We start from the raw sequence: 21,677 nt of genomic DNA on the forward strand, positions 1-21,677 counted from the left end.
TCACACGTCCTCGTACGACTGTCGTTGTATTAAATATCACATCGATCTGCAATGTATAATTGTAATGTTTGTGTCTCTCTACGGAGATCCAACACGTGTCCGACCTGGTCAATAAGGATGTAACCAAGGTGCGTCGACTGGGGATTGTGGCATAGAATATACATGGGAGCTATCGGCTTAATCGACAGCAGATCACCAGGTGCCGTATTCGGGCTAGAAATCCAACACTAATTAACCTTACGACGCAATTTGATAAACATGAAGGATAGCTGCCGCTGATGGCGTCACTTGCCTTGTGATGGTGGTGCGATGTCTGGTGCGAAATTTTATCTCATACATAAAATTAGTTTGCCTATGGGAACCCCAATATTATCTTCTTTGCCAACCGGGAACTGTTATCGGTGACAACTGTGCAGTATTATTTGCGTAATTATGAGATATGATCAAGATAGCAGAGCTGAGTGTGGTCATATGCAATTATTTTCTCTGGTGCTTTAGTATCGGAGAAAACTGAGTATGATCTAGAGGATAGTATATAATTTTATTGCTATTAATTGTACAGTGCTCTTTTACTAAGGGCAATGTATACTGTTGCATCAGGCTTTGCTAAATAAGCAGGCTTCTCTTCCAGACCCAAACCAAATACGTAATTACCACTACCTCCAAACAATGATTTGGATCTTTTTCATAACGGCTATATTCAATGTAAATCAAGTAATTTCTTATCCCTCTATGATAATTATAGATACGCATGATCCTCCATTACTTGTCTTATACAAGAGAGAGCATACATTAGGCAGATATTCGCAGATCAGTAATAACTGTGATACAACTGATCTTTAAGGGCTGTACTGCTCTGACTGCGGCACTGGAACTTCGTTTAGGAGGTCACGCGGGTTACAATAACAGATGCACGTGTATAAGAATCTCTAGGTGCAGAAATCATGGGTTTTTAAGCGATTGGGAACCGTGGTACTCTCAAACTCCCATACATAATAATACTACTCTTTTCCACTGTACGACTACCTTTAATGCTAATAGTCCCTCCAATGATCATCAGACTATGTACTTTGACTATATGACTTATAATTACAAATATGCAAAGAAATTGAATTAACTGTCAGCAAATAATTTTTTGTAAAGTTTCTGGAAAGTCACCACATAAGAAATCGAAAACATTTAAAATAAATTTAAACACCCTGTCTTGAGATCACGTGTACATGTCTTGACACGACAGTGTTCATCTACTCAAATCATTGACACGATAGTGCTCATCTACTCAAATCAAGTGTTCATCTACTCAAATCATTGACACGATAGTGCTCATCTACTCAAATCATTGACACGATAGAGTTCATCTACTCAAATCATTGACACGATAGTGTTCTTCAAATCATTGACACGATAGTGTTCATCTGCTCAAATCATTGACACGACAGTGTTCATCTACTCAAATCGTTGACACGACAGTGTTCATCTACTCAAATCATTGACACGACAGTGTTCATCTACTCAAATCATTGTTACGATAGTGTTCATCTACTCAAATCATTGACACGGCAGTGTTCATCTACTCAAATCATTGACACGATAGAGTTCATCTACTCAAATCATTGACACGATAATGTTCTTCTACTCAAATCATTGACACGGCAGCGTTCATCTACTCAAATCATTGTCACGACAGAGTTCATCTACTCAAATCATTGACACGATAGTGTTCTTCTACTCAAATCATTGACACGACAGTGTTCATCTACTCAAATCATTGACACGGCAGTGTTCATCTACTCAAATCATTGACACGGCAGTGTTCATCTACTCAAATCATTGACACGGCAGTGTTCATCTACTCAAATCATTGACACGATAGTGTTCATCTACTCAAATCATTGACACGATAGTGTTCATCTACTCAAATCGTAGTAGTCACTGATGTTATGGACCAGTAATTTCAACTTTATAGTACATGTTAAACTGGTTCATTCAAACTTAAATGAATCTTTTGGGTTTCATCAGTTTTAGACGGGGCGGGTGTGTGTTTGTGGGGGTGGGGGGACAAACATGTAATTACAGAAGAAGGGCGAAACAGGCTTGGAAGTGAAATGGGGGAGGGCTTTTTTACAGCTTTAGATCGCTTAAATAACATTGAATAGTTATTTCCCTTATTACGATCATTCGGTGACGTGTGTTACGTAGATCGAATGGTAATTATTTCAGGTGCCTGTATCAATGGTTTTCTCATCCATTACAGTTTTAATTTAATTTTTTCCAAACGCACCTGGCCCATTGGGCATATCGCTGTTCAGTGGAAACATGTATCACATGGTATGTTAATACAATGATTTCAAATTCGTGATGGTTTGGTTTTTATCGGTTTACCGCCATTTTTCAACACATGATAAGCTATGCATGGCGGCCAGTAGGAGTCACAAAGTACAAATGGTAGCGGAAAAATCAGCGAAAACACCATTAAGAACCACCGACCAACGGGAAGCCACTGGCAAGCTTTCTTATATACCATATTGGCCGAACCTAGCTTTAGACCGCTTTGCCACCCGGGGCCTCGGACAACAAATGTGTGAGCGGAATGGAACAAATAGTACAGCAAATGACGTAAAAAAGACTAGCTAAATAAATTATAAGCATATATATTAAATAAATGGAATGCTACATACCATATAAATACATGTACGTTGTGACAAGACTCTGTATTAATACATTTTTAGATATTTTAATTATGACAAGGTATCCGTGAGTGAGGTTGTGTATCTACTCTTAGAGTAAATTGATAACAGTGCGTTTATACAAAAGAGGTATGATACACATTCAAAATAATAAAAATTACTTGCAAGTATAAGATATACTGGTATTTTTATAGAAAAGAACATGTGTTGTTCCCATGTTATATATTATCTATGCGTTGTTAATATATATGATGGATCTAACCTAGTGATAAATGTCTCTAAACATACATTAGTCTATTGTACAAAACCATAGGCCTGCTTCCAGTACCCAAGAAGACTAGGACTGTTGTTCAAATTTATAAGTGTAGCTGTCTGTAAAGATACATGATGTAAGAGGCAGATGACACCATATACTATTATCTGTAAAACATACATCGAGGAAAACAGAAAGATTCCGATTTCTCAGATCCGTAAAATCTCATATCATCTTTTTGTCAACCAGCTGTTTACTGTAAAAGTGTTGGCTTCAAGCCCAATACATATTCTTATCGGGATCTGACTGGCTGGACAATTGGCTATCAAAAGAAGTTCATTTGCTTGCATTTCTTCACAGAACGAGATAGCCAATATTTTACTCTTACGCTGTTTAATAAAGATAGAAAACAAAACTCCACCCACTTCGTCAATCACAGACCCTGCTTACCATCTTGTTCCTACCCTTACTAGCCCTATCGGTCGGTTTTAAAACCCAGTCTTTAAATGCATACAATCTATTACTTAGCTTGAATTTAGATATGTGCCGAGAATTGAACGATAATTTCTTATACAATTATTTTTAGTTTAATATTACTTCGAGATCATTTAAAGATCATATATCTCGCTTTTCTTTTTCAGCAAATATAGCTGGTATACAAGCGGTGAATATTACATGGGGTTAATAAAATGGAACGGTGATGGTAGCTACACCAATGACACCAACGCCTATTTTCATGGCATCCTTCCAGATGAGATGAGGAAACAAAAATATGTCATCTACGCTTTTTCAGGTAATCAGAGGAAATAAACTTCTTATTCTTTTTTTTGAAAGTAATGAATTGTTTACTGGATATTTAGGAATCATGAAAGATTACAACATTGATTCAAGGATTTACCTTTTATTTTGGGTACGTTCATTGAAGTTTGAACAAACAAAACGCAGTGAAAATCGGAGGATCCTTTTGATGAAATTTTACATAAAATAAAGACAAAACAATTAAACTTCTTTTAAAAGGTTTTCTAATAGACCTTTCTAACCTTATCTAGCCTCGCTTGAATACATCCAAAATAATAATCAGTATTCGTAGTTTGCATACAGCCAGTCAAAAGACAGTAAAAAATTCGCTGACAACATGGCACAAACTGACCGTTGGTCATTAAATCATTATATGAGCAGCCTCCATTTGTCCAAGTAGCCAACGTGAACTCCATGGCAGAGAAACACGGATGTGATTAAACTGCAACAGTGATTTGTTTTTTTTTTATAGATACTTTTGTCCTTATTTCCCGATGTCAAAGTTTTGGCGTAACGTGGACTTGTCCTATCTAGTCTACAATATTTACCATTACAGAAAAGAAGTTTGATTCATTAGCTTTTCTATTGTCTTTAATTGATTTGAAATGAAAACTATGTTTATTTAACAGGATTTTTTCCACAGAGAGAAAGAGAGAATCTTCGTTGTTGATGGACCCCATCAATGCACGATATGATCAAAACAGTCAAAATTAAATCAATTAGGGTTGATAAGAGCTGACAGCAAATCTCTTTTTTAAAGCTTAAGTGGATGGAGGTTAGCACTGTTTGCGTTTACAATGAATACAAAATTGTTTCATAAATCAAAAGGGATGATGCTGTTGTTTATGTTGGTTCAAAAATATATCCTCGATAAATACTAAATTAAACTGTTGTCTTCAAGACCCATATTTTTGATCGGCATCGTCTTTGGAAATGTTCGTTTGTCTGTGCGTAGTCTACTCTGTGTGTGTGTGTGTGAGGGAGAGAGAGAGAGAGAGAGAGAGAGAGAGAGAGAGATTTTCATATTTAATTAATAATAATCAATTTTTAGAACATTATAATATGTTTAAGAAACATCAACAATAACAACACATTAAATACGTCACAGTATCTGTACCACGTAGAAGAGAAATTTACCGTATAATGTCGACATGCTTTGCAACTGTGTATGATTGATAAACACTGTTGATAAATCCCAAGAAAAGTGCGCACATATCATTACGAAGAACCATATTATTGTAGGTAATTTGGTGTATTTTCTATTTCAAGGTTTTAATTTAGCTCAAATTCCTTTTCTCTCTCACTCCACATTTCTGCATAGTTGTCTGTTATCCATGCGAGGGGAGGGGGGAAACAGAAATCAGAAAGGATTGCGAAGAAAATGTGTACTATATTAAATTCAGTTAGAAAAGGGTGATTATTAATACTTTTTATCGTTATTTTCATACGTCACTTGCAATTATTGTGGTGAAATTCATCATTGCTCTAGAGTCAACTACAGACTCTTGCGAGAATGTTTATACATGCATATTAGTGCGCCATGGGCCGATCACAATTTGATATTGCTTCATTATATAACTTTAAATGGCATTACATATATATATATATATATATATATATATATATATATATATATATATATATATATATATATATATATATATATATATATATATATATATATATATATATATATATATATATATATATGTGTGTGTGTGTGTGTGTGTGTGTGTGTAAGTATTGGATTTCTGGACTCAAGTAAAACAATTATTAAAAATATTGATAAATTTGTTTTGTTCAGCGCCAAAGAAACAAGCGTTTGTATGACGCCGCTGTAAGGTAGCCTGTTCAAAACTATATGCATTCTTCTAATCCTTTCTCGAGATGTGTTCCTACGTAAATAATCTGTCTTAAAATTATTATAAATAAACTGACATTCCCAGTAACGAATTTATTATGATTTCCAATCAGATGTTACACAGCGGTATGATTGGAAGAGAGTTGCGGGGGATACCAAGAGGCAATACATCTGCGAGATACCTCTGAAAGACGTTAGCCGAATTGTGCAGATAAACCGAGGATTTGGTAAGTACACACATATTTTTTTAACTTGTACTTCGTGAAGCATAACCTGACAAATTCCGTATATAACTGGCGTATGATCATAAATTGAATGCTAAATTTTTGTGTATACATTTTTTAAACATATAATTTTGTATTTATTTGGCCATAAAATATCGCCCTCTCTCAAACATGACTATTTTATAATTAAGTCCTCTTCCTAAACCTTTCTAACCTTAAAGAGATAATGTACCCAACCGCTACCCATATTATAAAAGGACATCCATGACCCGGATTACTTTTGCGACGTTATTCTACTTTGGACCCGTGGACCCGTTTTAACTCCAAACGGAAACCTTAATTGTATTCTCGGTCGGTGGTGGTAGCCACGTCAGTCAGAGATTTCTCTGGACCGCTATCAAGTCCAGTCACATGATGGGTGTGAATCATTACATAATATCACCAGCACGTGTTGTTTAGTTTTTAGATATGTAAGTGTCCGACCCAGTAGGTAACCTAGATAATAATTCTCTATATTATAAAAATAACCACCATTAATTTTGTATAGTACTAATTTTGATATTTCCCATCAAATTTGTTCACAATCTACTTGTTAGTTCTATGTCAATCACTTTGAGTTTGAGGGATTTTTTTGTATGTTTGTTTTGTATTCTTGTTTTCTCAATATAAATAAAAGGATAACGCACATTTTAAAAGGAATATTTATATCAATGAGTAGAAGGAACATTTTTGTTTGATGTCCGTATGTTCTTTGACTAATTTTATATTAGTTGGGCAAGCAATTTCTGTACCTGATGGTCGTAAGTTCCACGACCAATCTCGAGCGGTAAATTCATGTCGGTGTTTGGCATTGCATCAAATAGGAGGATCATTCTCTGTTGCTCTTTAGGTTGATATGTACGCTGACGAATCCAATACCTTCGTGTCTGTGTTTTCACATATCCAGTTGTACCTATATTTTTCACTCAATACATCATTTTCTTTTAAATCTCCTAAGTATTAATTCACTTCGGTATGTGGAACATACTACAGAGGTGCTTATTTCAATAGGATCTTTTATCTGACTTGTGTTTTTGAGCTAAAGGTAGTAACCGAATATTCTAGTGTAGATATTACAGTTATCAGCGAAATTAGTTTTATAATACTTATCGTCTCTTTTCAGATTATGGATTGCCACTTATGCCGTACAATGAACTAGAGATGGGCCCCAAAATAGTTCTCCAGCCTCAAAATGTGATCGTTATTGGCGATTCACCATTGGTTGCTCTGGAATGCGTTGCGAAAGGAAACCCCCAGCTGCAGTACACGTGGTTCCAGTATGCAGCAGGCAGTTGGATAGAATTAAGTGTCTCAAACGACACTCGATACACCTTTTCCAATGGGAGATTTAGCACTGAAAACCCGGTAGAAAACAATGATGCAGGGACCTATCGATGTAAAATGGAAAACCGTTTTGGATCGCTTATATCAGTTCCAGTTTCATTATCATTCGGAAGTGAGTACATCTCTCTCGCTTTTTCAACGTTGTATAAATGTTTTTATATTTAGATAAAGATTAATTTTGTATGGTCTTTATAAGCATACATTTATCTGTATACTACTACTACTACTACTTATTCTACTATTATTATTACTACTGCTACTACTACTACTACTACTAATAATAATAATAATAATAACAATGATAAGTGGTGTAGATAAGAACGCCAAGCCTGATAAGGAGAAGGCCACGCAATACAAAGCATGAGGGACAAACAAGGCATTAACGGGGGATATGCATAGTGGCCGGTAACAATATTGATGAACACCAAGAACAAAAGAGCTATAAACGAAGTCAAGAGGGTTTAATGACGAGCCGCCATTAAATTCGATGCCTCTCCGGAACTTATCAGGGCACAAAATTACTTTTGCAGGACAAGACTTGATTGCACAAAGATATATAACCGTGTTTTTCCCCTCCCCCACACATGAATCCTGTAGTGTCTTCGCAAATAGCACGATGTTTTAGGAAAACCCAGTTAACCGTTCATGGTAGTATAATTTAACTTTTGAATGTTGATATGAGAAGTTGCACCTTCCAAGATGCCTTGCTGCCACTTCCACTGTTCGTGATCAGTGATGACACTAAGAAGAATGGTTAGACAGCACAAGGCAGGGCACCAACCAAAGAATAACCCCTCACATATCAATTATTTGCTGTTCATCACAAATCTGTAACTTTGTGGGTTAAATGAGCATGAAAAAGACTCGCTGGTCCAGACATTACAGAGGTTAACAGTGACATCTCAATGGAATTTGGACTCAGCAAGTGCTCTGATCTAGGAATCAAGCGTGGCAAACTAGAAAAAGAGGAAACACCAAGGTCTCCGATAACCAGAGTGAAGCATCTAGATGAGAACCAAGGTTAGAACTACTTAGGCCTCATTGAAGCAGACAGTAAAACATGAGATTAGACGAAGGTTGAGATTAAAAAAGAACACTTTCAAAGGGCGAGGAAAGCACTTGCCTCAGTTCTAAATGCAGGCAACACAGTTGAAAATATGAATGCATGTACTTCTAAATAATTAAGTACATAACCGGCATCATTTATTGGACATCAACCATGTAGTTAGAAGATATGGATAGAAACAATAGAAGACTATTGAATCAGAATAGATCGTCACAGGAAAGTATAAAATGTAGGGCTGCAGGTCACAAGGCATTCTGTATACCTTTGTTCTGATGCAAGCAAGCGCTATGTTTCAAATGGATAAGGTTTACGAGGTATTAAAACTTCTTGGTCTATTTTTCGCTCAACCTGGCGCCAGCTTTATTCCTCTTACCCTGTCGAGTTTGCTGATAGCGCATGAACATCACATCGTTCCGACTGCGTCATAACGTGAAAACGACTTGCAGCTTGTAGTCATTAAAGATCCCAGACAAACATTTGAAGGTGAACTAGTTCACATCAACTGTAAAATGCTCAGACAGAGTTTGGATTTTATTTAGCAATGACACTGAAAACTGTTTCGTTAATAAGATGTCTATGTATAAGGTAAACTGAACGATGAAATAAAGTCCAACAATGGGTTTAAGAGCATGTTGTGAACCTAGTTCAGCATTTGATATAAAGAAATGTATTGTTTTTACAAGGAACTAACCAGATTACGTAACGGCAGCAAATGCTCAAACAAGAATCAGCTTATGAAAGTAATTAACATATATGATGGAATTATGGGTCTAACATCATGGATGATAAATGTATAGAATTTATACATAAATATGAATAATGTATCTTTCACCCACGGGTAAGATGTATTTATTATATAAATATTGCATTGTTGATTTCACTCATATAGTGATATTGAAAAATAGTGATAAAAATAAAAAGAAATATATGTATCTCGTGGCGTTCAGTTGACGAGAGCGATGCATTTCCGATTCCAGAACTCTCGTCGAATGGCCAAGGAACCACCACACATGCACACTTCTTCACAGTCTGCTGGAGGTACCCCTGGAGAGCCTCGTTATTCTCTACATTCACATGGGTCGCAATGTTTTGGTCCCTTACTGCGAGTAATCCCGATGTTGTCGTTTGAACCAACGTCACCGTCGCCTCCAGAATTCGGGTTACATAAAACCTCGCAGTGTTTTACGTTTTCTCAGGAAAAATAGAAATACAATGACTGAGCCTTGTGGTACACGAGGCACGGTAAAGTACGAATACATTAATATATATTACGAATCCGAGCTCAGGAAATTACATCGTTACACATTAAATCATTTCACTAGAACTACTGTACGAGATTATATTTATAATAAGTACATTATTACACGAACCTATGCCCGAAAAAATAATCTCACTGAATTATAAGAACTCGGATAATGCTATATCATTAACGCATGCAACGTGTAGTTAAAATCAGTTTGTCTGTCCAGTTATGAAAATGCTTAACTTGAGGCAGACTAGTCTATTTGATAGCATGTTATGTGGCATGATGGGTCTGACCCTCTGTAAAATACAGTTATAACGTAAAAAAGATAGCCATAAATAATATAATTTTATATTTCACATACCTCGACAGCTAAAGATTGCTTCAGATTAGTTGACAGCTTCTTGATAAAACTCAGTGTATTGCGAGACGACAACAAGATTTTCATCTCCAATTAATCTGGCTGTGGTGTAAACCAAGAGTCAGTGAACTCTAGATAATCGCGTTACTAACTACAGGCACTTTGCGCATGCAGTAATGGATAAATTGAATGTAGTGTTACGAAAGAGCTAAAACTATACCTGATCCACCCTCGGGCAAAGGGGTACGCGCCAACAAACCAGAATACGTGTTTGTTTATATATAATGCATTTTTCTACACACAATTCCATGACACCGACGCCGTCTTTATTTCGTGAATGCCCAACTACTCTTGAGGAGCACTTATTTTGATAAACTCGACCCGGTTCGCTACGTGATGCACCAGCACTTGCTTGTAAGACTAGACTCAGGAGCCCCTGTGAACATGAGAAGCCACACGCATTTTACGTGCCCGTTCGTCCACTAATATACTGTTCATGTCTTTGGGGACCACTTTGGCGGGCACCTGTTTGATATGCCTCAGTGATTTGGGTGAGGGCCTTTACCTGGTCGTTTTCTCAGTTGCTGAAAAACAGTATTTAAGAATGGTTCGGAAAGTGAGCTGGAAGCGATCAGATTCGCAAAGGGGCGAAAAGTGACATCAGTAGCTCTGTTTGTCTATAGCTTGTGGACTTTGTCTCGAGCTGCTTCAGTCATTCAGACATTGCCGCTGTTATGTTCCTTGTGCTTTACATAGGTTTGGCGGAGTCTGTTACATAAGAATGCTCTTGTAGCCCTTGTTGAGCCGACTTTGCTTGTTAAAAAGCACTATTTCTTCTTGGTACGTACCAGCTGCCCGCCGATAGGCGCGAACTCTCTATGCAAAGAGACCTACCGCGTCCGTTTTATTTTTGAGGCTGTGCTTGTCCTTTGTTACAAGAGTATCATCTTAAGTTAATCTTAAGTGTCACGGGGAATTTTGTGTCACTGAATGATATTTTCGATAATATGGCTGGAAAGATCATGGGGCAGTCGTGAGTGACCATCACTATCGTCATGGTATGGCAGGGCATGAACGTCATTTTGGTTCACCGTGCTGTGGCTTTCGGGGTTAATGACAGCTTATATGTGGAACTTGTTGCTCATAGTCTGACCCTGTACTGCGTGACCTAGCGACGACGGAGGTTGAAACCACTATTTTCTTCAGTGTTTGGTCCACATCATGGTAGCCTCGGATCGTAAGGTTGGTCTCGGTGACCATCTGATCGACATACTCGGCGTTTGCGTTACATTTTTTTCATTGCTTTTCATCCGTGTTTAGGTGCTGCTGACCCTACTAGTCCACCCTTCTATTCGTCTGTTTGTGACAACCGTTGCTGAATGTTCTGCAACCAGACATGCACGTGTTCCCTGCTGTCATTGGTACAGAGGAGCCTTGTTAATACGGACACTTTTGTTCCCAGTGAATATGTCTGGATTAACGAGTTTTCCGGATAATTGAATCATTCACATTTTTATATTTACGATGTCACCATACCGTATATATGTACAACAGCATGCATATGCTATCTGTACATGTACTGCCTATTCAATAATGGTTGAAATAAATTAATGAATACATCTATTGACTTATGTTTATTTCACATTATTATAACATGTGTATGTACATACATGTCCAGTACATATAATATACACGTACAGTAAATATAAGTTTAAGCAATTAACACATCGAGCGCATCACATTACGTACATGTACATGTATGTACTGTACATACATTTCTTATGTCAATTTCCTAAAGAAATCTATAACCTTTGTTTACCTGGATTCTGTGGCGGATCGATCTGCAGTGATTAGTGATAGAACCTCAAGGGCTTCACTATTGTGTTTTATGTCATATTGGTGACGTCTGCTCGAAGTACGAAATGAGTGTTGCTATGATGTCCTTGGCTTGGCTGATAACTGACGTACCCATTTTATTCTGAAATGAAGCCCTATACTGTACACAGCTTAAATCAATCAACTGTGTTAGTATAGCCATCAATAATCTGTGATTGTTCCATACAATTGGTAAACAACAAAGAGGCTTAATGACACTTAATTTATTTACCATATGTTATGTCAAAAAGCGTGGACGATTTCATCCCAGTGTGCTTAGTTAATTATTAACACCCCCGTCAGCGACTAGCTAAAACATTGTTTATACAATCGCTGGTTACAATATGGTCACGCTACCTAGTTTTTCCACGCACATGATCACGTGATCAGTTGATAACTTTAATGTACCACTAGAATTTGACCGATCAGAGATTGATACATTGACACACCTCCAAATTTTGCATAGGTGAATCTGTGTTATCTGACTGTATTTTCACATACGAATTTTCTTAATTTTGGACAGAATAATTCCGGATTATTGAGACAGGTTTCGTAGTAATTGTATACTTTGTTCCCCGATTTTGATTTCCGCCGGAACGCGGATTTTGTTTTTATTAAAGGAGCAAATTAACGTTTAAGAATTCCGTTTCCGTTGAATTTTGTCCGGATAGCGAGGTTTCCAGATAACCTCAGTCCGGATTAACGAGTCTCCTCTGTACACATAATATGTTGCGGGGAAGCCTTAACTTCTTACTGCTGCATCTCATTCCATGACACAATCATCATGCCAAAAAGGAAGTTTCTGTTATCCAAGAGGCGCCTGATGTCAAGTCACCTAAACGAGAACCTTCAAACAAACTAAAAGTTCTCATTTCGCAAATACTGGTCAGCTCCTCGAGAATCCAGTAGAGTGTTATATCGCCAGTGTGCTACAAAGCTTAAAGAGCAGGTGACCATGTCGTTGAGAATTGGTTGTAAAACCGGGTGTTACTGGGGAGATGTGCCTTAGTTCATTCTTGATTTTTATGTGTGTGTGCAATAGTTTTAAGGCATTGTTTTAATCTTATGTTCACTAACGGGCAGAAACTGTCTGTGCATGTTTTCATTGTTTTTGGAACTCGTCTGCTATTGATTCTGTATTTTTTCAATAATAGGCTATTTGTGTTTTATATGTTTTAATAGTACTTTTAACACATTACTGGCTATACCATGCCAAATAAATTGGACATAATTGTGCCTTTCCCAAGAACAGACCGAGGCAACCTATTCAGTCTGGCCTAGCTGAGTATAGAATCCATGACCACTGGACTACAAATCAGAAGCTGAAACAACTTAGCTATCTGATCTCAGTTAGTATGGGGACAAATGACACCTAATCAGCGTGAAAATCAATGATATTAATAAAAACTCAACAGACAGATTATTCATGGATTCCTTCTTTTTCACCTTTCTTGTTTTATGATTCTTAGCAATTTTAACAATTGTACCTATCACGACAGTGAGCGTTTTGGCTCTTTTGCAAATTTGTATGAAATTAAAGTATGTCTGTTCACATTCAGACAATATTTTAAGTTAGTTCAACAATGACAGCCAATCAAAATCGCCTCAGATTTTATCAAAAATATGTAATTTACAAATCTTGAGACTGGCATATTAACCTAAATAACACAGTAGTTGTGTGCTAAACAAATATATGAATCATGCCTCAGAAATTTATAATCAGCAGGCATGTTAGTTTTCCTCAGGAATGTAAATACCAAATATAACTGCTCCTGTTTTAACTTTTAAATTGATTATTGTACTTAAGGAAATAAACACTAAATCGAAATGAGGTTTTCGTCAAATACAATCTCACATTATATTGGCTACTGCTGTTTAAAAATATGAAAAAAATCCACTAAATTATGAAATGTTTAACAAGCAGCTAAAATTAAGCGCTAAGAAATTATATATATATATATATATATATATATATATATATATATATATATATATATATATATTCTCTTTTCTTTCTTCAACTTACATCTGAAGCTTTAAGAAAGTTGTACTCTGATGTAATAAAACATATTATCAGAATGGAGCCGTGTACTATTTTATAACCCTGCACTACTACCATACGGCTTAAATTTACTATATGATAAGTTGAATTTATACATTTGCATATTTTGTACATGTTGCATGCTTGTATACGAAACATGCTATTGAATAGACATGACTTATTTCAGGACTCGATCAGTTTAGTCCTAATACTCCGGGTCCAGTCGAGGCAGCTCTTTACCATGGAACCTACTTACAGTGTAATCCGCCATCTGCAAAACCAGGTAAGATTACTCTTATCTGTTTCTCTTTTCCGCCTATCATGCTGGCGATAAAATCATCTACCCAATTTCTAAAGTATGGACAATCCACACTTAATCCTTTTAAAATAAATTATGTTAAATCTTTCACCAATAAATTAATATATTTTAGCTGCGATTTTAAGAGATCACATTTTGGTATTTGAGACATCATTTAGGATTCTGCCATCATGATACGATACACTTGTCTTAATATTTCTGATCTATATCTTTCTTTTAGCGAAAAGTCCACAGACATGTGTGAACAAGCTCTATATACCTGTTTCTCTATCTGCCTGTCTCTTTGTCTGCCTCTCTCTCTATCTGTCTGTCTCTCTGTCTGTCTCCATTTACAAGTTTTGAACTAATTTAATAAATATATAATTATTTGGGGATATCATATTGTATAGTTTTGGTAAACTTTTTTTCTAGCCCTGACTTTTCAATGGTACAAGGACAACATATTTAACTTCATTCGCCCGGAACTTCAGACGTACCAGTTCATATCAAGCAACGGTAACCTTTATTTCTCGGAGGTGCAGGCATATGACAGCGGGTTTTACCACTGCGTTGTGACTCTGACCGGTCTACCCGGGGATCAAATTTCAATGGTCCAACCTCCCAGCAGGACCAGTAAGGGGATCCAACTGAAGATAAGAGGAGCCCGTAAGTAGAAGACCAAGTAGCTAATATTTTAATCTCTAGAGAGGCCAATGTAGGAAGGTTTGCAGCGTCTAACTTGGCAATACGTATTTGTTCATGCTGCTGACATTATTCCAAAGACAAATTATATTCTAATTCCGCTATATTATATTTGGAGATAACACAGCATGGAAATATTAATACTGCTTACCGTCTAAACTAAGAAAAATTAATATTAAATAGACACTACACTTTTGCAAGCATGTTGTAATTGTAACAGTCAGAACATATGGACAGTTGAGTATAGTTTCCTTTCTCAAAAGTCAGACATGAAGGTTTCTGTTTTAAATTATTTTAAAGCTTCCAAACCTGTAAACACATCATTGGTTGCATACTAAATTTCTATTGCATCATTTGCTAATAATTATATGTACATGTATGACCTTCACAAAAGTTGGCGTGTTTATTATTTGCCCACAATACGTAGTACGAAGTGACCTCGCACTAAAACAACGACTTTACTAAAAAAAAGCGATTATAAATGTGCAGAATTTGTGATATGTTATGAATTGACATTAATCCTTTTTAAATATAAGACACTGAAACAACTAATGCTACACGTACGATACATTTAGTCACTGATGGATGGAAACAACAAAAGAAAACGAATGAAAATTGTTGGATAGTTTCTAAACTACGTTGCATTTGAACGCATAATTGCAATCTCTGCGCATTTTCGAATTTTTAAAATATATAAGCCACATTTGGAAAAACATACATCACATCCATATTATAGATCAAAGCTATCAACAATAATTCACATTTATTTGCAATATATCACGGGGCATCCCGTTCTCTTTAACTGTCTCGGATTCAGCCTATGTGGATATGTGAGAAAGCTTGCCAGTAGCTTCTCGTGGGTCGGTAGTTCTTTCCGGGGTTTTCCCAGGTTCTTCCTCCACCATTAATACTGGCCGCCATGTATAGCATATCGTGTGCTGAAAAGTGGCGTTAAACCCTACAACAACAACAACAATCCCTTTAACTGTAAACTCAAATCATAATGTTTTTGGTTCTTCTCGATATTTGTTGTTATAGTCCCCTCTCCACCGCAAATCTTATAAATCAATGGTTTATAGGTTAAAGGAATTTATGTCTGCATTTAAAATATTTTTATTATAAGAAAAGTGACCACTTAGTTTCTCATAATATTCTTCATATATTTATTACTAATTATCTTCTTCCTTCCCACTTCTCTCTCTATCTCTCTGTGTCTCTCGCCTCCTCTATCTCTCTCTCTCGCCTGCCATTTTCCCGCCTGCTCGCTCTCACTTTTTTTCTTTTCATTGATTGTCTAAATGATATGTGTGCATAGTAATACAAATTATCTTTGGCTTCACTACCATCATCATTAACTGAGACCATATATTACTGGGTGTTTCGTCCCTTATCCCAGAAAACCATCTTGATGGTAGGGTAGCTGTGTATATCAGTCACTGCCTATTGGTGGTAGGCAGTTAACTGTTGTCCTCACGATTCGTCGATAACCGGCTGGACGCTCTTTCAGTAGTTTAGCCTAGTGCTTTAATTGACACTTTGCGGTTTCTCTATGTTATCCCTAGAGGGATGAGCAACTTTCAGACCGATTCAGCAGGAGATTCCCACCGTTTTTCATTTATATAAACAATTAGTTACCCATTCCATGCTCTCTCATATCTCTATCTGTTCTGATACTTTTGTTTAATATGTGAGATCACATTTTCTCCCATCGTACAGTTATCTCACTGATCAACAGCCTCTTCCTAAGTTCTAACAATTTTCTTCATCTGGGCATAAAGTAGTCTGGACATTATTTGGGAAAACCAATTTTTTCCAGAGATCTACACGCACGTCACAATTCTCAGATTCAATAATGAGTTCCCTCTTCTGTTAAGACATTTTGCTGTTTTCTTCCTTTTCGAAAAAAGATGATAATTCTTGGACTGGTTATTGCTGCTGGGGTTTCGTCTTTCTCTCCGTTGGATTCCAAGATGTATGCTATTTGGCAGAGGACCCTGCCATACCTCCTTCTTTAGCTGCTTTGTATTAATGCCATTTAGCATGCTAACATGATGTGCTCTGGGCTACATCTTTTTCTACAGAAAGCACAAACAGGATATTCAATAAGGATCCATCAGTGCATGTTTTGAGAGATGGCAAAAGATCATATATTGATATCAGCAGAAACTCTATCCGGAGATGTTCGTAATTCCAGATATCCGACCACATTAGCCTTCTCTTGGGTAGATATCACCTTGTCCATGCTGCTTGGCTTCCCAGTTGGACAATCGTTGATGTCGACTCTCGTCCTTCACTCTTCTTTGCTCGTACTCGATCATTTACCTTCTCTTAGCTGGGTTAGCTTTCTTCTAGGGCTGGTTGTGACCTGTTTCCATTCACAGTCTCCCAGAGTAGTTTGTGATCACTATTTCCTTGTGTCTGCTTTCTGGTGATTGAACTGCACGCAAAACCTACCACTTTCTACTAGTCTTGATTCCAATGCAAACAGTAGCGACCCTCTTGTGATGCCAATGCTTCAGCATTATATGTACTCTTGCTTTGGCCACCTTGAACTCTTCCACCACTGATGTCAGTGGTAGTTAGATCATTTAGACCTAGTATAGAGCCCAGCTCCTGACAATGATGACGAGACTCCAAGCCATCCGCTCAGATACTTGCTGGTTGTCCTCTATAAGTTGTCCATAATGGTCGTTGCTATCTCATATGGCATCAATTGCCAGACCATACCCTAATTCTAACTGGTACACCAACGTCTTCAATTTGCCTGAGCTGTCAGTCTTCCGCATCCATTCTTTAGTCATTTGATACCGTTGATATATTTCAGCGTCGCCACCTACCACCTACCAAGGCACTTTACAGCATTATCCATGATGGGTGCGGTCTGCTAATCTTCAATCTTCATCACAAACGACCCTTTCCTAATATCATGTTCCTAGAATTACTTGCCCGAACCTTCATGTGAGCCTATGATACAGCCTTATACAGTGCTATCAACGCATATCTTGCCTGGATATGCGTGTCATTGGTAACTGTCAGGTAATACGTCGATCCCCTGTTGGATAGTAAGCGTTTCCCTGCCATTGTTTTGGGTCCTCTTTTCTCCCGTTCTTCTGCTTTGATTATGAGGTTCATTCCAAAATAGTATAACAGAGATGATAAAGTCTGTGGCGATCCATCTTTTAAGCTCAGTCCTTAAAGTGGCGACCTTCTTTCCAGTAAATCCTTTCTGAATGTTGCTGTAATGTCTTGCATATTTTAATGGTCAATGGCAAATTACATCAGCCTGTTCGATTCTGAGGCATAAGCAAGGTAAAGCTATAGCTATACGATTGTCAGATTACAATTTTGAATCTTTTGTTTTTCTGTTGAGCTAACGTATGTCATCCATGTTTGAAACGCTCGCAGAAGATGTATGTGCGCCTCCTTTCTGCATTGATGGATCGATATACATTTTGCAATTATGTATTTGGTAATTCTCTATGCCAAGACAGAGAAGAATGTATTTTCATCAACGCTCCGTAGCAATATTGTCCAAAAGTGACTAATATCTTTGGAGTCCTCCTACTTTGGTAGAGAGCAGATCACAGTATACTGCCAACAAGCGGGGATAATCGCCTTCCTCCATATTACCCGCATCAGTTCCCACAGACATCTAAGTAACTTTGGGCACATCTTGTTTTGGGGATACCACAAAGTCATGTGGCCGGATTAGGGCAAACGTTCCTTTCTACTCTACACAGTTCATTCCAGGTTGGTTTCCCTATTTCCAGAGCACAACATGTTGGCTATATATGTAGGATACCCTAATGCCCTGTCAGATGATCTTTGTGAGGATCGGAATTTGTTTGTTTGTTTCAGGAGAACTTCTGTTTCTACTCTGCAACGTTGCAAATTACCGCTCTTCTTCCAGGTGAATTGAAGCAAATTTCCAGGGATTTACGACAAAGGCCGCCCTCTTGAATGACTTCATTATTTCCGTTCTCTCTAGCAGTTTTTCTTTTATCCTAACTTTAAGCTCCATTTATGAGGACCTGCTGAAATTATTTTCAGTTCCATCTTTTCTTGTTGTCTAGCGTCATTAAACTGACTTATCGATGACGGAAATTCCTGCCGTATCTTCCTTAGCTCGGATTTCTATCTACTTGATATACAGGTTGGGGGCTTGATCTTGTTTTATGGCACCAAATCTATATTTTCCTCTGCTATACGTGATTGTAGAGAGGGGTCGGATCCTCTCATCGACATTGCCCTGCATATCAGCTTTCAGGATATTCTCGAAGCCATCATCAAACTGTTCCCACGCCTTCCTATTTGTTCATCTTAGGCTATTATATTATCTCTCTTCTTTCTAACTCTAATTCCTGTTATTGATCTTGATCTTCGCTGTGGTGTTGCAGCTCAGACTGACTGTAAGCAATATGCGCTCAAATCCAAAGTAATTGTGACGAATTTATTACTTTCTTTTCAATCCTGAGAAAAATGTGTAGAATCTCCCTGTCTTCTACTCTTACCGTTGAACTTGCCTGGGATATATCTGATTAATAGACTGTGGTGTGATACCTGGCTGATATCCTCCTCCATCTCGCCAGAACTAGACTCTGCGCGACCTTGATTAATGGGTTTTCAGACCTCTTGCATTCTTGAACAGTTTCCCATAATAGCATCTAGCCTTCAGTAACATGCCTGTCAATATCCATGAAACCAACCGTTTCGTTACCATTAAATCCGTAATCTCGCACCTTTCATCTCCCATCTCTGAGGGCTTTTAGGGTGTTCATCATATTGTTGTGTAGTTGATGTCCCCTTGTGAGGGCTGTACGAAGAGATGCCACTCAGTCATGCACCCGATATAGTATTTCCTAGCTACCATCTGTCTCTCCAACGTCACCGATCCACCCTTTCCTGGCAGCCACTGGTTGTCCAGAAGAATCAATACTGTAATACAGTGTATTTACTGCTGAAGTACTGTCATCATCAGGCGGAACCAGCTATCACTGGGTGTTTTGCACTTACTCTAAGATATATCTTGACGCCGTTTGATCAGACACAACCGGTCAATGCTAGGCAGTCTGCTCTTGCCCTCAAGCTTGAACGATAATCAGCTGAACGGTCTTTCAATAGATTTGTCCAGTGCTTGAACCGCCACATTGCAGTTTTTCCTGTTATTTCTGGAGCATCTTTCAGACCGACTGTGCAGCATACCCTCTTCTTGCAACTTCTGCCAGGAACAACCAAGTACTCCGTGTCCTGCTCTCGTATGTTACTATCAGCTCTGCATATTTGGTCGACTTTCTTTTATGAGAATTATCACGCCTCTCCTTCCAAGGTACAGTCAACGCAGTGACTACCAGCCTCTTCATAGTCTCTGACCAAATGTTTACATCTGACCATAGAGGCGTCTGGACATTTTCCCGGAAAACCAATTTCTTTACAAAATCCACTAGCATGTCCCAAATCCTTGATTCAGTGTGGATTTACCCATGAAATACGTTTGTTTTCAACGTTTTCAGAGCATGTGATGATTTAGAAAATTGTTAAATATTTGGAAAATAAGAATGATAAGTAGAATCTGCTATTAAATTTGTACATAATACTTTTTTTAAAACCACATTATCTGTAGATCCCTATTTGGGGTATGTTTCCTCATTCAGAAATTCAAAGAAAGAGAAAATAATTGTTCAGAAATTCAAAGAAAGAGAATATAATTGTCCTTTTCAGTTGTTATCACATTTGTGACTGTATTATGCAGAAATCCACCATTTTTGCTTGAAATGACTCTTTCTGTTCTGACGAAACAGCAAACCGAGTATTAATTAAGAACGATAATGCAGTCGGTTACTTTGGATAATCTGACTCATTTAATTTCAACAGTAAAATTTGGGAACTCGTTTGGACCACGTTTTACAGTGACATGGAATTTACTTTACACGTGATATTCTATGAAAAGCAGAAACAATATACAGTTTGAAGATTTTTTCTTAAGTTAAACTCAAGAATAAATCTATAAAATATAAATGAATTACGTTCAAATTCAAAGCATTGAATATAAATCCAACTTGAATGTAACGACGAGTTCAAATCATGCTGCTTCTAAAAGAAGGTAAACACATCTGCCAATTTTTTTCGCAAATTGCGGACTTTTCATCGATTGTGCGGATTTGGAAATTTCGTTAATTTTGTTGAAATTCTGTACTTTTTATGGAATTATATGAGCGCTTTGGCTAATAAATACAAACATTTCAAATCCTGATGGTGAGATATGAATTGTACGCCTATTGCGATAGTAAAAGTACCTGAAGATAACACTAGATTTCGTGTAAAGTTAGATTTTTAGGAGAGCACGAACTTGAACTGTGTTCCTCGTCTTAAAACTAATTTTCGTTTGCAAAAAAGTACCAGAATGTGGTTTTCTTGATTGTTAGTGGTTTGCAAATGTTTAGTGACCTTGTTTTTCTTACTCTACTAAAAGCTACTTGCCTTTATCCCATAGATTTAATGATGTGCTTTTAAGGACAGCTTCTGAATAAGATTTAGAAATCGGAGTCTATTGAAGTAACTCTGGGTCAATTTTGCGCCTTAGTGTACTAGCAAGCTAACATTCCATAAGGTTTGTTTCAGAAACAATTGCCATCAGAAGTATTTTATGTACGATACTACAGGTGTTTATCCTGTTTAGGTTGTTAACAATATGGAAAAATCCAACTAGCAAATAATTTTGACAATGCAAGAAGTTTCTGATCACTTACAATTTCAGCCTCAAGCGAGTATGGTCCTATTATCCACAATGATTTCATTGCTGTTTTTCCAAGACCAGCTCTTGTTGGCCAGGACATCAGACTTGAGTGCTTTGCCTACGGAAGGTAAGGCTGTACACAATTAAATGTG

General features: G+C 37.3%; 1 protein-coding gene across 1 annotated transcript in view; it reads left to right on the top strand.

The window, feature by feature from the left end:
* Nucleotides 1–21,677, top strand: part of LOC149780081 (contactin-like) — a 104,998-nt gene that overhangs the window by 18,111 nt on the left and 65,210 nt on the right. The window contains exons 5-10 of the mRNA XM_089936839.1: nucleotides 3,582–3,733; nucleotides 5,713–5,826; nucleotides 6,986–7,318; nucleotides 13,980–14,075; nucleotides 14,523–14,756; nucleotides 21,547–21,652. Coding sequence (XP_089792965.1) covers nucleotides 3,582–3,733; nucleotides 5,713–5,826; nucleotides 6,986–7,318; nucleotides 13,980–14,075; nucleotides 14,523–14,756; nucleotides 21,547–21,652 — 1,035 coding nt within the window. The remainder of the gene's footprint in view (nucleotides 1–3,581; nucleotides 3,734–5,712; nucleotides 5,827–6,985; nucleotides 7,319–13,979; nucleotides 14,076–14,522; nucleotides 14,757–21,546; nucleotides 21,653–21,677) is intronic.

The sequence above is a fragment of the Sinohyriopsis cumingii genome, chromosome 16 (genome assembly GCF_028554795.1).
Source record: "Sinohyriopsis cumingii isolate HCF-2022 chromosome 16, ASM2855479v2, whole genome shotgun sequence".
NCBI lineage: Eukaryota > Metazoa > Mollusca > Bivalvia > Unionida > Unionidae > Sinohyriopsis > Sinohyriopsis cumingii.